Here is a 20,491-nt window from a genome sequence, read left to right on the forward strand (position 1 = left end):
AACACCCGTGTGGAGAGTACTCACTAATGTGGTAGATATATAGCACATCGGCCTGCTTTGTAATGAGGGGCAGGGATGGAAAAGAGCTCAGCAGCTGCTAACCTTCATGGGAAAGTTCAACTGTAGAGGAAGCAGACACAACATTTAGGATGAAGGCCTCAGAAAATGAGCCCAGTCTGTCACCACCCGGGTTACTGTTCAAAGCCTTTAATGTGCGTGTAAACGATGCCAAAAAGTATATATAATGTGTTTCACGTTTTGCATATTCAAATATGTGGCTTATCTAGACCTTCAAAATGGCTTTTGTTGTCACTCGACGAGTTTTGTCCTTCCTCGGCCTCCGTAGCCCTGTGACGTCACAGCCTGCCGTTCCAAGATGGCGCTGCCGGTGCGGGCTAAGCTAGTCCATCACATCAAACTAGCCAGGAGGTTTCTTCGCCACAATCAAAGGTTTTTCTGCGATGGATCGTCGTCGGAAAATAAGGTAGAGTCCCGGCCTTACAATGTTGTCTGACTGGTGTGTTCCCGCTCTTTTTAACTCCCTTATCGATACAAGTTTCCTCCCTGTCATGATCAACACTCTTTACTCTCAAGTTGAAATGAGAGCTACACTTCAACTATTAGTGCTACTCATGTACACTACCTGTCGTCTTGTGGCATATGTCTACCATGTCTTCTTATCGTTCGGATATTTTAAATGTGCGTCGCCATTGTGGAATTATGCCTTTTAATTTAACCTTTTGATGACAGTTCTAGCAAATAAACAGAAATGCACTGTACTACATAGACGCTAGATAACTACTAGATAGACACTAGATAGACACTACAAAGCCACTAGATAACTACTACATAGACACTAGATAACTACTACATAGCCACTAGATAGACACTACAAAGCCACTAGATAACTACTACATAGACTCTAGATAGAGCCTTCCAGGGCCCCTGGAAAATTTAGTTTGCGACCCCCTAGTCTAATCCAGTGTTTTTTAACTGGACCAGGTCTGCTATCCAAGATGCTGAAACAACAGGTGCCTTTATTACATTTTCACAAATGGAAAAAAAGTTTCACAAATCAGAAACTCTGTTTTTTTTTTTAGTTTCTGTAGATTAATCCAGTTAGTAAATTAGTAATCCAATCCAGGTCTAGTGGTTTCCAAACAGCACCAGGTCTAATATGGACTAGGTGCTAAAAAAATACAAACAAAAAACGTCCAAGTAGCTTTTTTGCATTTATAAAATGGTAACGTACTAAAAATGAGAGAATTAAATGTGTGTGTGTGTGTGTCTATAAATATTTATATATCAACAAAATACCAAAATTAATTATTGTTCTAAAAAGTTAATTAATTATTAAAGTCCTAAAAAGTCGAGTATTCTTGCAGTGGGAACCAGGGTATTATGTTTTTTAAATACTATTGTCAGATAGTATTTTGTAAAGTTAATACCTTCTCATTCAGAAAAAAAGCTGTCTGGTGGGGGACTATAGTAATGATAATAAATAACAATAATAAATAAATAAATTAATCACACAAATGAAAATGTAGAGGTTCATTTTGGCGGCCTCGGTATGTCGGCGTATGCGTGTCCCATGTCTGCCCTCCAAAGGCATTTTAGCTCCTTGTTTGTTTATTCTGTATGTTCCACAGAATAACGGCATGAACGGAGTGAGCCCTCGTCTCAGTCATGCAGTCTTTTTGTCTTTTTGATTGTGTTCTTTGGGGGTTTGACTGGTTTGATCCAATGTAGTATGTACTGTAGTAAACACGTGGCGTTCACCACGGTGCGCCTAGCATTGCACGGCCGCCTTGGAAGAGCCCATCGAGAGTCAGCAGGGCGGACAAGGATCCCATAAACTGGTGTTCAGACTAAGTGGAGCATTTGAGTGCGGCAGCGGCGCTAATTGCTGTGCTGTTCTTTACATTACACCCTGTCCTTAAATACCTCACGCCTCCCCGCCCAAAGCTGGCTGATGTACGAGCTGTTCAAGATCGTCCACCGCCCTGCCCTATGTATTTTCTGAAGCCGATCCCCCTGGAGAGCTGGTAGAGGTGTGCGGGGCGGGGGCGGGGGCGGTCGGGAACGCGGACAGCATCGCCGCAGTGCTGGACTCCCAGCAATAACATCGGAGATGAAGTGTTGCTTTTCATTTCTTTTAATTTTCTCCAAATGTGCACGGCTGCTGAGTGCAAAACGCCCAGCCCGCCTCACAAAGGCCGGAGGTGTGGCGTGCGTCAAAACCTGGCGTCCTCCTCCTCGTCCGCTCTGCTTTTGTTCCTTGGGAAAAGTGCATGTCTCGTCCACGGAGCTGGACATGCTGATAGGAAGATGAGGTGTGACCACTGTCAGATGTTAGTCCGCTTTGCCTCCCCCAACCCCCGTCTCAAATGGTTACCTCTGCATCGGCCATTTTCAATTGGTCACATGGTTGACTTAAAGCGCTCGGGTCAAACATTAGCAATAAACGTAAGCCAGCGAGTCTGCGGTCCTAACAGGAAGCCTTAATCATAGGGCCGGGCGATATATCCATATTTTTGTTGAGCATGATATCAAAAACAAGCATTTGACGCGGAGGTCTCGTGTTTCAAGATGGCGCCGCCCAGGTGCAAGTATATTTAACTTTTTTCCATCTAGATAATCCTATTTTATTTCAGCAGCTATTGTTCTGTAAGATTGTTTACATTTTGATAAAACTTTGCGTGCATATTTGGCTTTGACTTTTGTCTAAACAACTTTTGATGTGGATATGGGAATATATATAATATATATATATATATATATATATCCATATTCAACCCAAATATAGCAAGGCAGGCTCAGGCATTGTGTGAATTTTCTTGGCGCTAAAAAATGTATCTACCCATCAGTGATGTTCATTCTCATACTGACTCCTTTTATGACTCCTTTTCTGACTCCTTTTATGTGTCCTTCATGTGTTGATTTAGTGTAGGTCCCGACCTACGCTAAAACCCCACGTACACTGTGGCCGTAGGAAGGCAACTGGTACGCAGACGGAGGACGTCCTGTTAAAAGAACCATATAATAACCTTGTTGTCGTGATTGCCGCCTCTGCATTGGGATGTATGACGAGGAAGTCTTGACATTCCAAGGCTCTTTTTCCTTGCCGTAGGTCCCAAATTTACAACTTCCCAGTTTTCTGGAATATCTATTTACCCACAGCGGTCCCTCGGAATTCCAACACAATCCGTACCAGGGGACAGCTAAACCTTGGACTTGTTTGGACACTGAAAAGAAATAACGTCAATAGAATCAATCTGGTCTGGAGTTGAAGAAATAAAAAAAGGTGATATAATCTTTCATCTTCGCTTTATGACAATTTGGTGTCATAAGTGCAAAACATGCAAGTGACAGTTGGAGATGGTATTTGAATAAGCAAAGTGTTCCGTTTGTTGATATGTCCTCCCTAACAACCACGTGGAAGAGCATACCGTACACGCAAATGAAAAGCCAAAGAACAAGCTGCTTCTGCTTCGCCCTCCCATCATTTTGTCTTTTGCTTTCTTTCTTGGTTTATTTCATTATTATAATTGTTATTATTTTTATTTTCAGTTTACATTCTGAGATTGCTTGTCTGAATGGTGTCTTCCAAGTGTAAAAAGAAGAAAAAAGGGGATGTTAACTTTGCAAATAAATCAGGGTGCCTACGGTCACACTTGGGTCGTACTTGCTTCCGTTAGATAATTTTATATTTAGGTTTCACCTCATATTTACCACATTTTATAATTTGACTTTTCCAAAGTCAAACCGTAAATTAGAAGAGAAATGACCTTCAGTCAGAACTTACAAGATAAATAAAAACAAAAACATTTCAAACAGTAAAATATTAAAACCAAGAAAAGCAATAAATCCAAGGAGTAGGTATAAAAACAAATCAAAGAAGTCAAAAATGGATGCCCACATGTAGATTTTATTTTGGATAAAAGTTTTTGAATATTGCAGTACTACTGGTACCACGTAAAGGGCAAATAGGATGGGCCCAAGAGTATTCCCATAATATTATAACATTTTCCCAACTGTGTTTTGTTTTGGTTGTTTATTATATTTATGAAAATAACATTTTTCCTTCACATTTCAACTCTATTGTACTAAAATGACATTGTATTTGGACTTTATTCTTGTCAAATGAAAGCTGTTTTGTTTCCATTTCTGCGTTTCAATTTTGTTTCACAAATGTTCTTCTCATAATTATTACTTCACTTCCATAATATTTATATTTCTGTAGTGTTTCATAACATTGCAAGTTTTAAAAATATTTTTTCTTTAGTATTTATACTTTATGCTATGAAAATGTTGTTATTTTTCCTCATTATTATACTTTTTTCCCATTACATAAACTCTTTAGCTAGCAAAGATTTTTTTTGCGCTAGAGGCAAAAAGAGGTGATGATGCAACTCCATAATAGAAGAGAGGTTTAAGATGGAAAAACGGCCACCAGGTGGCAGAAGTGCGTTTTATAAGAACTCAGCATGCATCTTTCCCACAGAAAAAAGGGGTGGAGTCAGGGAAAGGCACTGAGGGGACATTTGAATATTCCATTTTTTCCACCCATGCACAAAGGCGTGTTCCACAGTTCAGTTCCAAATGGGCCAATTGTAGATAGTTGATGCTGTTATATTTGTAAATAAATGATTTAGACTTTGTTCTTCGAAAATGACCGCTGATGTTCCATTTTTGAACAGCCGTGGGCTGCAGATGGCCCCCGGGTCACACTTTGAACACCCCTGCTGTAGCGGATGTCTTGCTGAGCTGGTGCTTGTGTGTTTTGGTAACACGCATGTTGAGGCTTCTGCTAATTATGTTGTTCTCTCCAGCTTTCTGTCAGCTGTGACTCCAACCAAAAGGAAAAAGGCCCCCCTTGCGCCGTGGCCCCCGCCCCTGGTCTGGTTATTGGTGGAAATCAGTCATGTCAGCCTTCCAGGAAAGAGGAAGTGACTTGTAATTCGCCCCTCTGTTCTCCCCGGGCCCTCAAATTCACTTACTCGGGTGTCGGCTAAAACCATTAAAGCGTCTCCCACACCACATGGGAGATTCCGGCGAGGTTTGGAGGGGATGGGGGGGGGGTGTAGGGGGGGGTGTAGGGGGGTAACATGGCCTTGGCCTTTGAGGCTGTTCATGAACTTCATGTTGTAAGTCTCTTTGATTGGCTTTGGGCTAGCAATTGTCATTATTATTGATTGTTTTATTGTTGTTTATTATAATTTAGACGTACGTCGACACCGACTTGGCGAGAAGGAATCTGCCTCCGCTCAATATTTTCCAATATTAGGAATTGCAGTTATACAAACACCAAGGAACCTCCAAGCCAGATTGATTGTTGTATTTTCAGGGAAGCTTCGTGTGGAGAGTTTTCCTTCGGTAAGCGTACCGTGACTTCAATTTGTCTCCCGTTTGTTACCCCCCCGAATTCCACCACAGAGAGCCATGGAAGTGCTTTGGCGGAAGGCGAAGGGAGTGACAAGTTGGCCGTGAAACGCAGCCAGGCGCCTCGGCTCGCTCTCATTGTAAGAAGCGTTGGCGCCTAGTGCTGACTCGGCCTTGGGGTGGTTGCTGCCATGTTTTAGACCCCTTCTTCTTCTTCTTCTTCTTCTTCTTCTTGGACACCATGTTCTCCACCTACGGCTGGTTCCTGGCTTCTGTCTTCGCTTAGCTATTCCTCATCCGCCTTTGATCATTGTCCTTGCAAGAACCTGGTTTATCGCTCTTCATTGGTTCCGGACTGGACCGCAATAAGTGAATTTCCATGAATTAGGATTCCATATTAAGAAATGGAATATTTTTGTAGTTATGTCATGGAAAAGCCATTGAATAGAGCCCTCAAGACACGAAATAACAACCCTATAGTCACCTTTACATTCGGGGCTTAAAATATATTTGATATGATTTTATAACTGATTTTATATTCTGGATGCCCTTCCTGACGAATACCTTAATTAACCGAATATCTTAATTAGCTAGCTTATGCCCGAAGCAGTCCAACGAAACAACAAGTCCAATCCTGCGTGTTTTCATTGTATTAAAAAAACCTAATGTCGTAGATGCGTATGGAATTGTCTATCCCGTAGAGATTCCCCCCCCAGTCCGTGGGTTGTACGATGTGGAAAGAAGGGGTTCCTAAACGGCTTTCACTAAGATGTTTATGGACCTCAGAGTCCCGCTAACTTCTTTGCTAATTGCGTCTGTCGCTCACAGGATCGTATAGATGATGCAGTATCAGTCGTCAATTTTTGTCACGTGGCATAAACTCCGAGTTATTAAAGTTCCTAATGAGGCAGATTACCGTTTCCTTTCCTGCTCGGGGCAGCGATCCCAGCCCCCCCCCCCCCCCCCCCCCCTCCTCCAGGCTGTCTTGAAGTCTGCACCCTTCAGAAGCTGCAGCCTGTTAGGGCCTGGTTATTTTTGGAGCTCCGTCGGGCCGCGTCTGCGGGGAGTGCTGTTTTTGAAGGGCCTCCAGTCCCATTAATCAGGCCGGGGACCCCACGGCGCGAGCGGGCCCCGAGCCCTGGCCTGCCACACTGCAGCGTTGTGTTCCTGTGCCCCCGCTCTCGGCACAGTGTGACGCCCAGAGGAACCTCATCAATCTCACCTGTCCCGCACGTCAACCGCAGATTTAATCAAATGCTCTTTTCGGGCCGCTCGCCGTGTGCCCCCCCTCCAGCACCCTCTGGGAGGAAAAACAGAAAACACGCAGCCAAACCTGGACCCGACTGAAATCCCAGTTTTCACTTGCAGATATTTGCTTTTTACTCCGCTCGCCTTGCCCGTTTCTTTTCTTTCAAAGCTGCAATGCAGGACTTCTCCCCCCTCATAACTCTTAATATACTCCCCCAGCCATGGCCAACCGGTGGGGCCGGGTCGTGAAATATACGCTATTTCAAACCACCTGACGTCTGAGTGCAGGGACACAACAGACGGCCGCTGCTTTAAGCATAGCGTCTTAGCCAGCTAGCTCGTTAGCCTTTCATTTATTTGTTCTCTCAAACAGAGTGGGGAAGAAGGAAGTAAGAAGTCAAAGACGTACCACTTCCACACAGACTAGGAGGAGTTTTTCCACACTATCATGTTGACGGTTGAATAAATCGGTGATATTGCCATAAAGCCACGAGTGGCGTGTGAGCGTGTCTGCCCACCTTCCAGAGGGGCCTCGTTCAGCGTGTCCGTATCGCCAATAATGGAGCCCACCTGTCAGCTGGACGTGTGACGCTAGCGGTGAGCTCCATTTTGTGCCCTTTCGCCCATTAGCTACGTTTCTCCCCCAGCCTTGGTCGGTTGAGGGTTTTTTTTTTGGGGGGGGGGGGGGTTTGGCTGCTCTCCAAGATTCCAGTGCCGAAACCTTCCTTCTGCAGGTGGAATTCCACTAAGCTTGCAGGTTCTTGAGGATTATTTTAGTCATGTTTCTGTAGGCCTTCCAGCTGCTCTTGAAAGTCTTTGAGCTGGACTTTCCTTCTGGTGAGCGCCTGGCCCGGGCGGACGCCGCATACGCCGCCTCACGCTGTGCTGTGTTCTCACCTTGGAAGGAAACGTGCGCTCGACTCGACGACGGCGCATGTCTCACATCAAAGGCCATCTCTTGTTCGATGCCTCAGCGAGGTGTTGCTCTGCTGGTCGCCTGCGTTAACAGGTCCCAAAGCGGGGCGAGACACAGATGAAGTCGGGATAAAGCGGAGCCCGGGATGGCGTGTCAAGGCGCATTACGGCGCGATGCCGGAAGAGGAACACTGGGCCCTCTTTGTCGGGCCGCTCGGCAGGGGAGACGCTTGGCAGCTGGCGGAAAATCCTTCCATCTGCACTCCCGTCTGGATGTGAGCGCTGGCAGCCATCCGACGCCGGAGTCCCCCTACAAAGAGCCGATGGTGATTCACAGCGGGGCGAGCGGCGGCCACGGCGGAGCGCTTCAAGGACTTGTTGAAATTGGCACAGCCGAGTGAACGTTTGCCGTCGGGCCCGGCTCATCGGCCCCTCGGTTGGACGTGTCAGTGGGCCGCTCCGGGGGGCTTCTTGGCTGCCGTAGGACATCGGAGAACAGATACGCACTGTTTTGCCCAAATTAATACTCGCCGCTGTTGGAGGAGGCGGACGTGCACGTGCTGCCCACTTCGATAAGGACAATTCTTGATGACTGGGTTGCCCAAGGTGCGGCCCGCAGAACATTCTTATCAGTCCGCTAGGAGAAAATGACCACAGCAAAAATGGAAAAATCAGCGGCAAGAAAAAAAGATCAGAAAAATGAAAGAAGAAAAAATACAACAAAATAAAATTGCGGTTTTGAGAAAATGAGCTTTGGAAAATTTTGTTTGCTCAAGAAATTGAGCAAAACAGCAGACATTGTGTACGAGAATAAACACGTATTTTGGTAGCGTAGAGTTCCAACATAAAACTGACAAAGATGAAGAAAACCATGGATGGAAAAGAAAGCAAAGATGGAAGTTGACACTCGGAGAAGATAAGATAAGATAAGATATGCCTTTACTGGTCCCTCAGTGGGGAAAGCAGGGTTCCATTAAATGGCGTTGCAGTACAAAACATCAAAGTGGGCCTTGCATCCTTTTATTTTTCAGTGTGGCCCTCGCTGGTTTAGGAGAGCCGTGCAGCCAAAGCTAGCTCCGCCATTGTCGTGACATGCAGCTCCATCTGCCTTTGTGGGTTAGCTTTGCCGTTGGAAATGCCGGCGGATTCACGTACGGGATATGCATCTGTACGGGCAACATGTGATGTCATTTCCTAATTATCTGTCAGACTTGGTGAAACCCCCGCTAATGTTAGCACGAGTCCTCGCACTCTCCCCGCGTCTTGTATTTATTAGGCATTCCTGTGCTAGGATGTCATTTTGTTGTGGCTGATTAATCCAACATTGCCGAGCCCGCGCCGCAGCATGCGGTCGTTCCAGAGCTCTGGAAGAGGTTGGCAAGAAGGAGAGAGAGAAATGTTGTTTCCACAGAGCCTTGGAAAAGGGCTCTCCTCTGGAACGGTGGGAAAAAGCCGGCGTCGGCCTCCTGGTGCCGTGGATGGTCTCTCTTGTCTTCCAATTCCGTGAGGGTTGTTTTTCCACGGGAGACCACCATGTTGCTCCATTTCTTTTGTTTTTTATTTCCAAGAAATGAGCAGTCCAAGATGGACACATGCCCCTTTGCAAGCCGTGCACGTTCCCGCCTTCCTGCTTGACCTCCCTCCCTGCGGACGTTACCACACGCGTGCGCTCGCAGACAAATGAACACCTATTCCCGGAAAACGCCGCCGCCAGGGTGAAAACACGTTTATCGTGTACGTAACCTTCCAAAGCTGTCGGCCTCTGTCACCCCCCCCCCCACCCCCAACACACACACAACACGCATGATGTTTTCAGCAGATGGCGCCCGCAAAAGAGGAGAGCTTTCGTCACCTTAGCAACGATGTCGAGCAACTTGTTCGAATACGAGGAGAGAAAACTTGTTCTTGTTACGCCTCATCGACCTCCACGTCCTGCTGTCCGTCCTGTCATCCATCCATTTTCTATGCCGCCGCTGGAGCCTATCCCAGCTGACCTTGGGTGAGGCGGGACTGGCCAAACCCAACCGCATGCGCACGTGCACGCACGGGTGACCATGCAAACGCCGCACAGAGATGCCATGTTTCGCACTCCTACATTTTATTGGACTAAAAAGGACGGTACAGCCCCCCCCACCCTCACTATATCACGGTTGAAAAAATGTCCAAAATATGTAGTACTGTATGTAGTAATTACATGTAGTATTGTGGTCACTCTACACCAGTGATGTCACCAGACATGAAACTTCCTCCTCACACCTACATAAGTCACACAAGGCCAAAAATGCATCATTAGGTAGAAAAAAACATACATAAGTAGCACTGGAGTATAAGTCACACAAGGCCAAAAATACATCATTAGGTAGAAAAAAACATACATAAGTAGCACTGGAGTATAAGTCACACAAGGCCAAAAATACATCATTAGGTAGAAAAAAACATACATAAGTAGCACTGGAGTATAAGTCACACAAGGCCAAAAATACATCATTAGGTAGAAAAAAACATACATAAGTAGCACTGGAGTATAAGTCACACAAGGCCAAAAATACATCATTAGGTAGAAAAAAACATACATAAGTAGCACTGGAGTATAAGTCACACAAGGCCAAAAATACATCATTAGGTAGAAAAAAACATACATAAGTCGCACTGGAGTATAAGTCACACAAGGCCAAAAATACATCATTAGGTAGAAAAAAACATACATAAGTAGCACTGGAGTTTAAGTCACACAAGGCCAAAAATACATCATTAGGTAGAAAAAAACATACATAAGTCGCACTGGAGTATAAGTCACACAAGGCCAAAAATACATCATTAGGTAGAAAAAAACATACATAAGTAGCACTGGAGTTTAAGTCACACAAGGCCAAAAATACATCATTAGGTAGAAAAAAACATACATAAGTAGCACTGGAGTTTAAGTCACACAAGGCCAAAAATACATCATTAGGTAGAAAAAAACATACATAAGTAGCACTGGAGTTTAAGTCACACAAGGCCAAAAATACATCATTAGGTAGAAAAAAACATACATAAGTCGCACTGGAGTATAAGTCACACAAGGCCAAAAATACATCATTAGGTAGAAAAAAACATACATAAGTAGCACTGGAGTATAAGTCACACAAGGCCAAAAATACATCATTAGGTAGAAAAAAACATACATAAGTAGCACTGGAGTATAAGTCACACAAGGCCAAAAATACATCATTAGGTAGAAAAAAACATACATAAGTAGCACTGGAGTATAAGTCACACAAGGCCAAAAATACATCATTAGGTAGAAAAAAACATACATAAGTAGCACTGGAGTATAAGTCACACAAGGCCAAAAATACATCATTAGGTAGAAAAAAACATACATAAGTAGCACTGGAGTATAAGTCACACAAGGCCAAAAATACATCATTAGGTAGAAAAAAACATACATAAGTAGCACTGGAGTATAAGTGGCATTTTTTGTGGGTAAATTATTTGACAAACGACTTGACCAAAACAGACATTACGTCCTCTTGGAAGGCAAGTTAGATATGCTAACACAATGCTAATTCAGCTACACAAAAAAAAAACATGAAGAGAAAAGGTGTCCAGTGTTGATGGAACATAACAAACAGTTTTAAGTACACTAACTATTTAGTTTTCTTCATGGCAGTAAGAGTAGCCTTAGCTTTACGCTAGTCCCAAACAAGTTGCTCACATACTCCAAACTTTCTCTCTGCTGCTTGATTAGCTTTCAGCCGCTAATTTCACTACTTGCAGCTTGTAGTCGGCAGAATATGATTTTCTTTTGGGGGGGGGGGCATTTGTGTTCTGTCGTTCTCAGTTGTGTTTGTAAGCTAACGTCTAACAGCTAACGTTTAAATATTGAATTAAGGAGTAGGAATTATTGGTGCGAGTCTAGAGCGTCCTCTTGTGGCTGTCTGTGAAATTATTATTCATAAGTCGCTCTGGAGTATAAGTTATATAGTATAGTATATAGTCCAGAAAATACGGTCCATTGGAGAGGCTAACTCGTTAGCGCACTAGCTTGCTATGCTAACCACATAGCATAATAAGATGTGAAAGTGGCTATGGGGGTGTTATTTCCTGTCCGCTATTTGGAGCTGTTCCTGTGGAATAAGTGTACGTCATCATTTCTTCTTCTTATTTTTCTGCTGTTAGCTGTGAGACTCCGCTGGCTTCTGCTGCCTTGCGGCCCTTTTTAAACGCCACTCAAGTTAGCAAGTATGGCTGCCGGGCCGTGTCATTTCATATCTATTTATTAACGCACTTATGTGACTGGATGAATGAAATCAGGCATGTTTTGGTCCAGCCGTGTTTGAAGGCGTGCGGCGACTCCATGTTGACCCCGGCCGGCTGTTGATTTAAAAGCAGCGATCCTGCGGTGGAAGACGCGGGTCCTATCGCCTTTTATGACTGCTGCTCTTGTGTTGCGGCATCCATCATAAAAATTAATTGCTTTACAACATTTGCTGTCCCCGCTGTCGTCGAGCGGCCGTTGATTTACCTCTTCCTCCCCCCGCCCCTCACCGCAGCCTTCCAGGCGCACGGCTCCAAGCGCTGGCCTCCGACCCGCCGTTCCTCGGAGGTGTCTGGCCAGGTGACGGAGCGTGATTGGCGGCGGCCGCTTAGCTGCGGTGTTGACTCTCATTTGACACTTGATTGGCTCAAATGACACCATTAGCATGTCTGCATGGCTAATGGCTGCCCTTGGGGAGGGACGGGGGGACGGAGGCAGGGGGGGCCGGCCTAGCCGAGGGGGAACATGCGTTTGGCGTGTCGGCTGGAGGTGAGAACACACATGAACCAGACTCTGCAGCCAAATCAGTCCTGACACCTCCTAAGAGGCTCTCGGCATCGGTGGCGCTCCGGTGCAATTACCTCCTTGGTAATGACATAAGCAGCCACTTCCTTCCGGTCTCGCTCTCGCTGAGCAGCGGCGTGGTCCCTCAGGCCAGGCCCGGCCCGGCACACGGGGGCCTCGGATGGGATGTTCTGGACCTGGCTGGTCACACGGCTGCTATCTGATGTCAAGGCTTGTCCTTTGGTCAGAATGGAACGTGATGCATCTCGGCGAGCTGTCGAGATAACCGAGGATATCTCAGAGGATATCTCTGTGGTTGCTGTGGATAACCTTGAGGGTCCAGGTGGGGGGGCACGTGATCACGGTGCAGATTGATGTGATAACAACTTGAGGATTTTGGTCAGACATAGTTGGCCCAAACTTGGCAGGGCATATTTTACACTCTGGCGACACTCTTGGCCAGGTTACTGAAGCCCAGGCGGTCCCGATGCTGCGTCATCGGTAGGTAAAGGTGGCAACAGTGCCACATCACTTTAGCGCTATACAGTATACATCCCTTATTTAGCACTGAACTGCCTCGTGGGCGCCCGGCCTGACATGACAATAAGTCAATAAAAATCATTTTTTTTCTCGCCTCTCATGTCGGACGGGCAGGAAGAGGCTTCACTCTGTGTGTTGTTTCAGTACCGTGCTGTTTGTTCCATAGAACAACAGCATGAATGGAGTGAGCCCTTTGTAAGTCGGTGTTGCCTCATGGGGGGCAAATCAAGCTAACTTAGTATATGTAGATTGAATGAGTAGACGAATATTGGTCATATTCATATTTGTACTTACTCAGTCATCTCAGTCTCGTGTATTCTCGTCCTGTCAACTGCCTTGTGACACCTTTTCACATTATTAGAGCCCTCTAGACGTGGAATAACACCCCTATAGTCACTTTACACTCCAGTTACCCAACAAAGTGGACATAATAACAGAAAATATTCGACTTCAAGAGGCATAACATGGACTCACGTTAGCATTTTTCCCGTACATTTGTATTTCCATTCATTCATTCCATTCTCGTGCTTCATTTAGGCCAAGAATATGGAATATGTACATGGATATGCATACTATTGGACTGAAAAGAGACTTTAAACAACCATAGTTTATTACTATGTTTATTACAGCTTATTACTAAACTGCAAAGTGGCAAGTCAAGGTCCAGGTACGGTTTAGTCAGTTAGTCCGGCCTAACAATGAGCACGGGGGGGGGGGGCCAAGGGTGGAAGGCTGTTACTTCTTTGGTCGCCTTTCTTTCGGGTTCTTCCATCTCCTCCACCAGCCGTCACACTGGTGGCAATAAACGAATAAACGGGCTCGGACAGATGTTGCATGTCGTTTTTGGCCAGCAAGGTGATGCATTTTTTGCGCTGGATGTGTTTGGGAGAGAACGGAAGCGCTTAGCCACGGCGTTAGCATGACCGCCGCTGCTGCTGGCCTCCGTCGGCGGTGTAAAGTTGACACTTTCTCACATTTTCACTCTTTCTTGGAGGGAGCATGTTTATAGTCCTGTCTTTGCTTGTCCCTCTACCACATGATTGTAGTCGCCGTGGACAATGTCGTCTTCGCTCTTGTCCATCTACCACATGATTGTAGTTGCCGTGGACGATGTCGTCTTCGCTCTTGTCCCTCTACCACATGATTGTAGTCGCCGTGGACGATGTCGTCTTCGCTCTTGTCCCTCTACCACATGTTTGTAGTCGCCGTGGACGATGTCGTCTTTGCTTGTCCATCTACCACATGATTGTAGTCGCCGTGGACGATGTCGTCTTCGCTCTTGTCCCTCTACCACATGTTTGTAGTCGCCGTGGACGATGTCGTCTTCGCTCTTGTCCATCTACCACATGATTGTAGTTGCCGTGGACGATGTCGTCTTCGCTCTTGTCCCTCTACCACATGATTGTAGTCGCCGTGGACGATGTCGTCTTCGCTCTTGTCCCTCTACCACATGTTTGTAGTCGCCGTGGACGATGTCGTCTTCGCTCTTGTCCATCTACCACATGATTGTAGTTGCCGTGGACGATGTCGTCTTCGCTCTTGTCCCTCTACCACATGATTGTAGTCGCCGTGGACGATGTCGTCTTCGCTCTTGTCCCTCTACCACATGTTTGTAGTCGCCGTGGACGATGTCGTCTTCGCTCTTGTCCCTCTACCACATGATTGTAGTCGCCGTGGACGATGTCGTCTTCGCTCTTGTCCCTCTACCACATGTTTGTAGTCGCCGTGGACGATGTCGTCTTTGCTCTTGTCCATCTACCACATGTTTGTAGTCGCCGTGGACGATGTCGCCTTCGCTCTTGTCCCTCTACCGTATGTCATGGAGCACATTTCTCCCTCAGGAGTCTCCAGGCCAGGCCCGAGTCTTCTCTGGGATCCAGCCCACCGGGGTGCCCCATCTGGGCAACTACCTCGGTGCCCTGGTGAACTGGGTGTCCCTGCAGGACCAGTACCCGTCTGTGCTCTACAGCATCGTGGACCTCCACTCCATCACTCAGCCTCAGGACCCGGAACGGCTCAGGACCAACATCCTGGACATGGTGGCCAGCCTGCTTGCCTGCGGCATCGACCCCGACAAGGCCGTCCTGTTCCAGCAGTCCCAGGTGGGTTTGCACACACCAGACAAAGGTTGGATTCTACCACGTTGTTGGCCATCCCAGCCATTCCTTGGAACGCCATGTCTGTTCCCCACCAAGCAAGGTCCCGTAAGTGGAGTCTACGTTTGTTTAGGTAGCGTTAGCGTTAGCGTCAGTGCCTGTGGTCCCACCCCGTGTCCACCATGGACTCCTTCAGTGGTCTTTCTTCATCTGGCTGCTGTGTTTACCTGCTGACACCAGAGCTAGCATGCAAGCCTCCAAGCGGCCGTTTGACACGCAAACATCAGCCGCCAAGACGTGCGGCTAGAGCCACATGAAAGAATCCCTGCGGAGCACGGAAAAGAGAGACAGCTTCACCGGTTTCAGCACTCGGACTAAGTCCAAACATCAGCCGTAAGCGGACGGTGACGACAAAGTGGGCAAATTGGAACACTTTGGGTTCTCCGAGCAATGCTCCGTGTTTACTTTACTTCCTCGCAGGACTACCGTGGCTGGGTCCGCTACCGTGCCGTCTCCCACACGGTCATAACATGTGTGATGGTTTGGGCACCCCTGACACGCCAGCATTCATTCGGTTGGAGACCCTAAGATGTTTGCTACTACAACTGGAACGCCAAAGAACCGATGGATGGAGTCAGGTTCCAGGAGTCATGGAGGTTTATGGGATCAACACAAGATGAGAAACCTGCATCACATCACATTTAGACCACATTGAAGACAACCTGAGGTGGCCCCCTGCATCCACCCAACGCCCTGAGGAACGTTCACACGATGGTCCTCCATCGTGGCGTGGGCCTTATGAAACGCCCAAACAATACGCAGCCAACACGCTTCCCGAAAATGTGGTTTTCAGCAAGAGACGGGGCTCGTCCTTTTGCGTGATTGAAGTCCCAGTTATCTGATGTTGACGTCATTCCCACAATGCACTGCAAGCATCGAGTGACAAGAGAGAGGATGTCCGCGGAGCCAGAATCCATAAAGTTTAATTTGCTGTGGGAGGATATTTCCCGACAATGCACGCACGCACGAACGCACGCCCGTATCACGTTAAACATCTCGAAATGTCTTTTCTTCATTTGTGTCTTTACGAGCTAGGCTCCAGTCAATAAGAAGGAAATATGCTTATTGTTGTGCTTATGCGTGTTTCTAACGGCTTCATCATTCCTGTGGTTTGTCCACTTCAATAAAAGGAACAACATGTGTCCCATAAAAGCTGCAGGTGTGACCTATTGCACCTGGAAGACCACGTTGGGCCGGGCAGTACACTTGGCCGCCACTTGGAGGAGCCAGGGGGTCACCATGGTGGGACTTGGCTCAGTTGGCCCCCTCCACCCTGCCAGCTCGCTGGGTTTAGTGGCTCTGCGGGGTTCTCCGCTGAAGGAACCCAAAGAACACGTGGCGCTGTGCGGCGATCGCACGCAAGCCAACGCCGCACGTGTAACCGTGATGTCTCGCCCTGCAGGTGCCCGAGCACGCCGAGCTTGCCTGGATCCTCGGATGCTTGACCAGCATGCCCCGCCTCCGACACCTGCCCCAGTGGAAGGTTGACTGACACACACACGCACACGCACACGCACACGCACACACACACTGGCTTTAGATGCTTGCTTAGCATGCAATGCATGAGACCTACGTCACACAAAACTAATCACACAAATAGACCTGGTGAATAAATTAATACATGAATGAATCACACAATGAATAGCCCTAGTGAATTAATGGATTAATCACACAAATAGACCTGGTAAATAAATTAATACATGAATTAATCACACAATGAATAGCCCTAGTGAATGAATGGATTAATCACACAAATAGACCTGGTAAATAAATAAATACATGAATGAATCACACAATGAATAGCCCTAGTGAATTAATGGATTAATCACACAAATAGACCTAGTAAATAAATTAATAAATAAATACATGGATTAATCACACAAATAGACCTAGAAATTAATTAATTAATAAATACATGAATGAATCACACAATGAATAGCCCTAGTGAATGAATGGATGAATCACACAAATAGACCTAGAAATTAATTAATTAATAAATACATGAATGAATCACACAATGAATAGCCCTAGTGAATGAATGGATGAATCACACAAATAGACCTAGTAAATAAATGAATGAATGAATGAATGACACAATGAATTAAAATGGTAACATAGTATAAATGATGCTAGTAGATTGTAATGTAATTGTAATGTATTTTTTCCAGTGTACTTCAGAGTAATACTAAAATGTCATCTGGTCTCAGAGACCCGGTCTGGTCTACCGTCTCGTGTCTCCACACCCCTGAGGTTCTGCTTGACTAAAGTGGTTGCAAATAAAGATATTTTCCACTGAGCACCACCCCCCCCACCCCCACCTGCCAGATCCGTCCTCTAATGGTCTTTCCCCGGCCACGGGCGCTGTGAATCAGGCCCCCGACGAGGCGAGAGAGCTGAAACCTTCTTCCTTGCCGGATATGTTTTCCTCGTCGTCTCAGTCGCCACCGAGTGCGAGTCATTCCCGTCCTCCATCTTGTTCTTCCAGATGAAGAGCAGGCAGAGGAACGAAGGCAGCGTTGGCCTCTACACGTATCCTGTCCTGCAGGCGGCAGATGTTCTTCTCTACAGGTGAGAGGCCTTGCTACACTTGAGCATCCACACCCCACCCCCACCCCCACCCCCACCCGCCAACGTTTGATCCTGGAAAATATCCCACATGAGACTCATGTTGTCTTCTCCGCTGGATCCTCTCATCAGGGCCACGCACGTCCCCGTCGGTGAGGACCAGATCCAGCATCTGGAGCTGGCCCAGGACCTGGCTCGCATCTTCAACAACCGCTACGGGGCACTCTTCCCCGAGCCCCGCGCCTTGCTCGGTGAGGACACACACACGCACGCACGCACACACACACACACACACACACACGCACACACGCACACGCGCACACACGCACACACACACTAATGTGCCATTTGCAGGGAAAACAAAAGCAAAGTTTAAAACCCTAATACTGTATATACTGTATATACTGTATATACTGTATATACTGTATATACTGTATATACTGTATATACTGTATATACTGTATATACTGTGTGTACTGTATATACTGTGCATACATGTATTTCTTTGTCCCTTTTCAGCCACATCCAAAGTCCAGTGTAAGAGTAAATAGTACCTATGTAGTACTTGCATGTACTTGTGCTGTTTGGTACTGAGTACGCTATTTGGACGTGAATCATGAGGGCGTTTTTATGATGGTTGATGGTGCTGGTTGACCCCCGACCTCCTCCAACGTCTAATTGGCCGTGTCTATTTTGAAAGGCCTCCTAAAAAGCCTCCCATCAACCACACATGCTCACTGGGAATGGGAACACACTGGGAACACACACGGAACACACACTGGGAACACACACGGAACACACACACGGAACACACACTGGGAACACACACGGAACACACACGGACGCCAGAGCGAGCGCCGGCGTGTTTTTGCTGACGCTCGGCGTCGTAAAAGCTCAAGATGGCGTCAGCGGTGCGTGCGCTGTTGATTAAAGAAGCCTTCGCTAGCCGCGCTCCGAGCCGATAGGGTGATAATTGACTGGCGGGCTGGGCGGCGGCCTTCATGTGACTTCCTGTCTGATTGATTGGCCCCGCGGGGTGGCTTCTTCTCATCTGAGGTCACCGGGCGCCCTTCTTCTCTCCCTGCCTTTTGGAGGCAAATCAAAGCCTCCTGTGATATTTAAAGGAGATGGGATCTCACAAGATGGCGGCCGGCGGGAGGCTCGGCTTCACTTGGGCATTCTGGGGACATTTTTACCCGTGAGCACACGCACACGTGTACACACACATGCACACGCACACATGTGTACGTACCGGACCCTGGTCCTAGAAGGCCTTGAAAGATCTCCATCTTTTGGTAGGTCCCATGTGTACGTACCGGACCCTGGTCCTAGAAGGCCTTGAAAGATCTCCATCTTTTGGTAGGTCCCATGTGTACGTACCGGACCCTGGTCCTAGAAGGCCTTGAAAGATCTCCATCTTTTGGTAGGTCCCATGTGTACGTACCGGACCCTGGTCCTAGAAGGCCTTGAAAGATCTCCATCTTTTGGTAGGTCCCATGTGTACGTACCGGACCCTGGTCCTAGAAGGCCTTGAAAGATCTCCATCTTTTGGTAGGTCCCATGTGTACGTACCGGACCCTGGTCCTAGAAGGCCTTGAAAGATCTCCATCTGGTCCACATTCATTCAGTTTTTACAATACACTACAAAAGCACGGTTTGGACACCCCTTATTTTCGGAGGTTCTTCCAGTGCCGCCATCATCATCATCATCATCATCAGACTCCTTCCCGTTCCCTATGCAGGCACCACACAAAAGGTCAAATCCCTCCGCGACCCCTCGGTGAAAATGTCCAAATCCGACCCCCAGGCCATGGCCGCCATCAACATCACCGACTCCCCCGACGACATCGCCCTGAAGATCCGCCGCGCCGTCACCGACTTCACCTCCGAGGTGACCTACGACCCCGGGGCTCGGCCCGGCGTGTCCAACCTGGTGACCATCCACGCCGCCGCCGCCGGCATCGGCGTGGATGAGGCGGTGACGCGGGCCGCGGGCGTGGACACGGGCGCCTACAAGGCCACGGTGGCCGAGGCCGTCATCCAGCGGCTGGCGCCCATACGGGAGGAGGTGCTCAGGCTCAGGGAGGAGCGTCCTCACCTGGAGGCCGTGCTGGACGCCGGCCGGCGCCGGGCTCGCCGGCTGGCCACGCCCACTCTGCAGGAGGTCCGACGGAGGCTCGGCTTCTCTTGACAAGACCACGACGTTCTTCCAATCCAAGCCGAACTCTCATCCTGTCTCCGCTCTTACAGGAAGGACTTTTATACTTTGGATTTATGTTGATGGACGGATCATGGCGGCATTCCCACTTTTATTAAAACGCATCAATCAGGAATTGCTTTCAACTTTGGTCTACTTTTTCTCATATTTAGAGAAACAATACCAGCATATTTACTGGACAACTCGGTGGTAGTACACAACTCCATTGGAGTACTAATGTAGTATTAGGGACACATTGGGGACGTACAGTTACCACTTTATTGGTTGACCTTTGGCCTTTTTCTTTCTCATCAATTTACCACTTCACTCTCAAAAGCTCTGATTTTTTTTTGGGGGGGGGTTGTACTATTAGGAGAATACATTGATGGATAGTAAATTTAAAGTCACAAGGTCAAAGGTCTTTTCGTAGTAGTCCCAAACAATGCCTGCTACGATGGAGTACTAAAATAATCGGAGCCTTCCAGCATGAAGTTGGAAATTTACAATAAAGTCGCAATAACGTTCCCGTGATAGCGCCACTTTTTTTCTCATAAATTTATGACTTTGTTCTCAAAATCTCAGATTTATTTTGGTTTGTAATTTTGGGAGAAACAAGTACATTTATGAGAAAAATAGTAGGAAATAGTAAGAAATAATAGTCCTAATAATGACTTTGCCCAA

At 47.1% G+C, this 20,491-nt stretch overlaps 1 protein-coding gene across 1 annotated transcript; it reads left to right on the forward strand.

The window, feature by feature from the left end:
* The first annotated feature begins 346 nt into the window (after positions 1–346).
* wars2 (tryptophanyl tRNA synthetase 2, mitochondrial) lies at positions 347–19,929 on the forward strand. Its single transcript, XM_058082832.2, has 6 exons — positions 347–484; positions 14,734–14,994; positions 16,451–16,531; positions 17,534–17,616; positions 17,746–17,864; positions 19,356–19,929. The coding sequence occupies exons 1-6, from the start codon at positions 377–379 to the stop codon at positions 19,802–19,804; spliced, it is 1,101 nt and encodes a 366-aa protein (XP_057938815.2). The 5' UTR covers positions 347–376; the 3' UTR covers positions 19,805–19,929.
* Positions 19,930–20,491: the final 562 nt, after the last annotated feature.

This window comes from Doryrhamphus excisus, linkage group LG12 (assembly GCF_037039965.1).
Source record: "Doryrhamphus excisus strain RoL-2023G ecotype Guam linkage group LG12, RoL_Dexc_Guam_v1.1, whole genome shotgun sequence".
NCBI classification, from domain to species: domain Eukaryota; kingdom Metazoa; phylum Chordata; class Actinopteri; order Syngnathiformes; family Syngnathidae; genus Doryrhamphus; species Doryrhamphus excisus.

Bases quoted from the DNA above. Each gene is read 5' to 3' on its own strand.
- wars2 (XM_058082832.2), top strand. From the start codon at position 377: ATGGCGCTGCCGGTGCGGGCTAAGCTAGTCCATCACATCAAACTAGCC. The intron at 485-14,733 runs GTAGAGTCCCGG...TTTCTCCCTCAG, and splicing joins GATCGTCGTCGGAAAATAAG to GAGTCTCCAGGCCAGGCCCG. The intron at 17,865-19,355 runs GTGAGGACACAC...TTCCCTATGCAG, and splicing joins CGAGCCCCGCGCCTTGCTCG to GCACCACACAAAAGGTCAAA.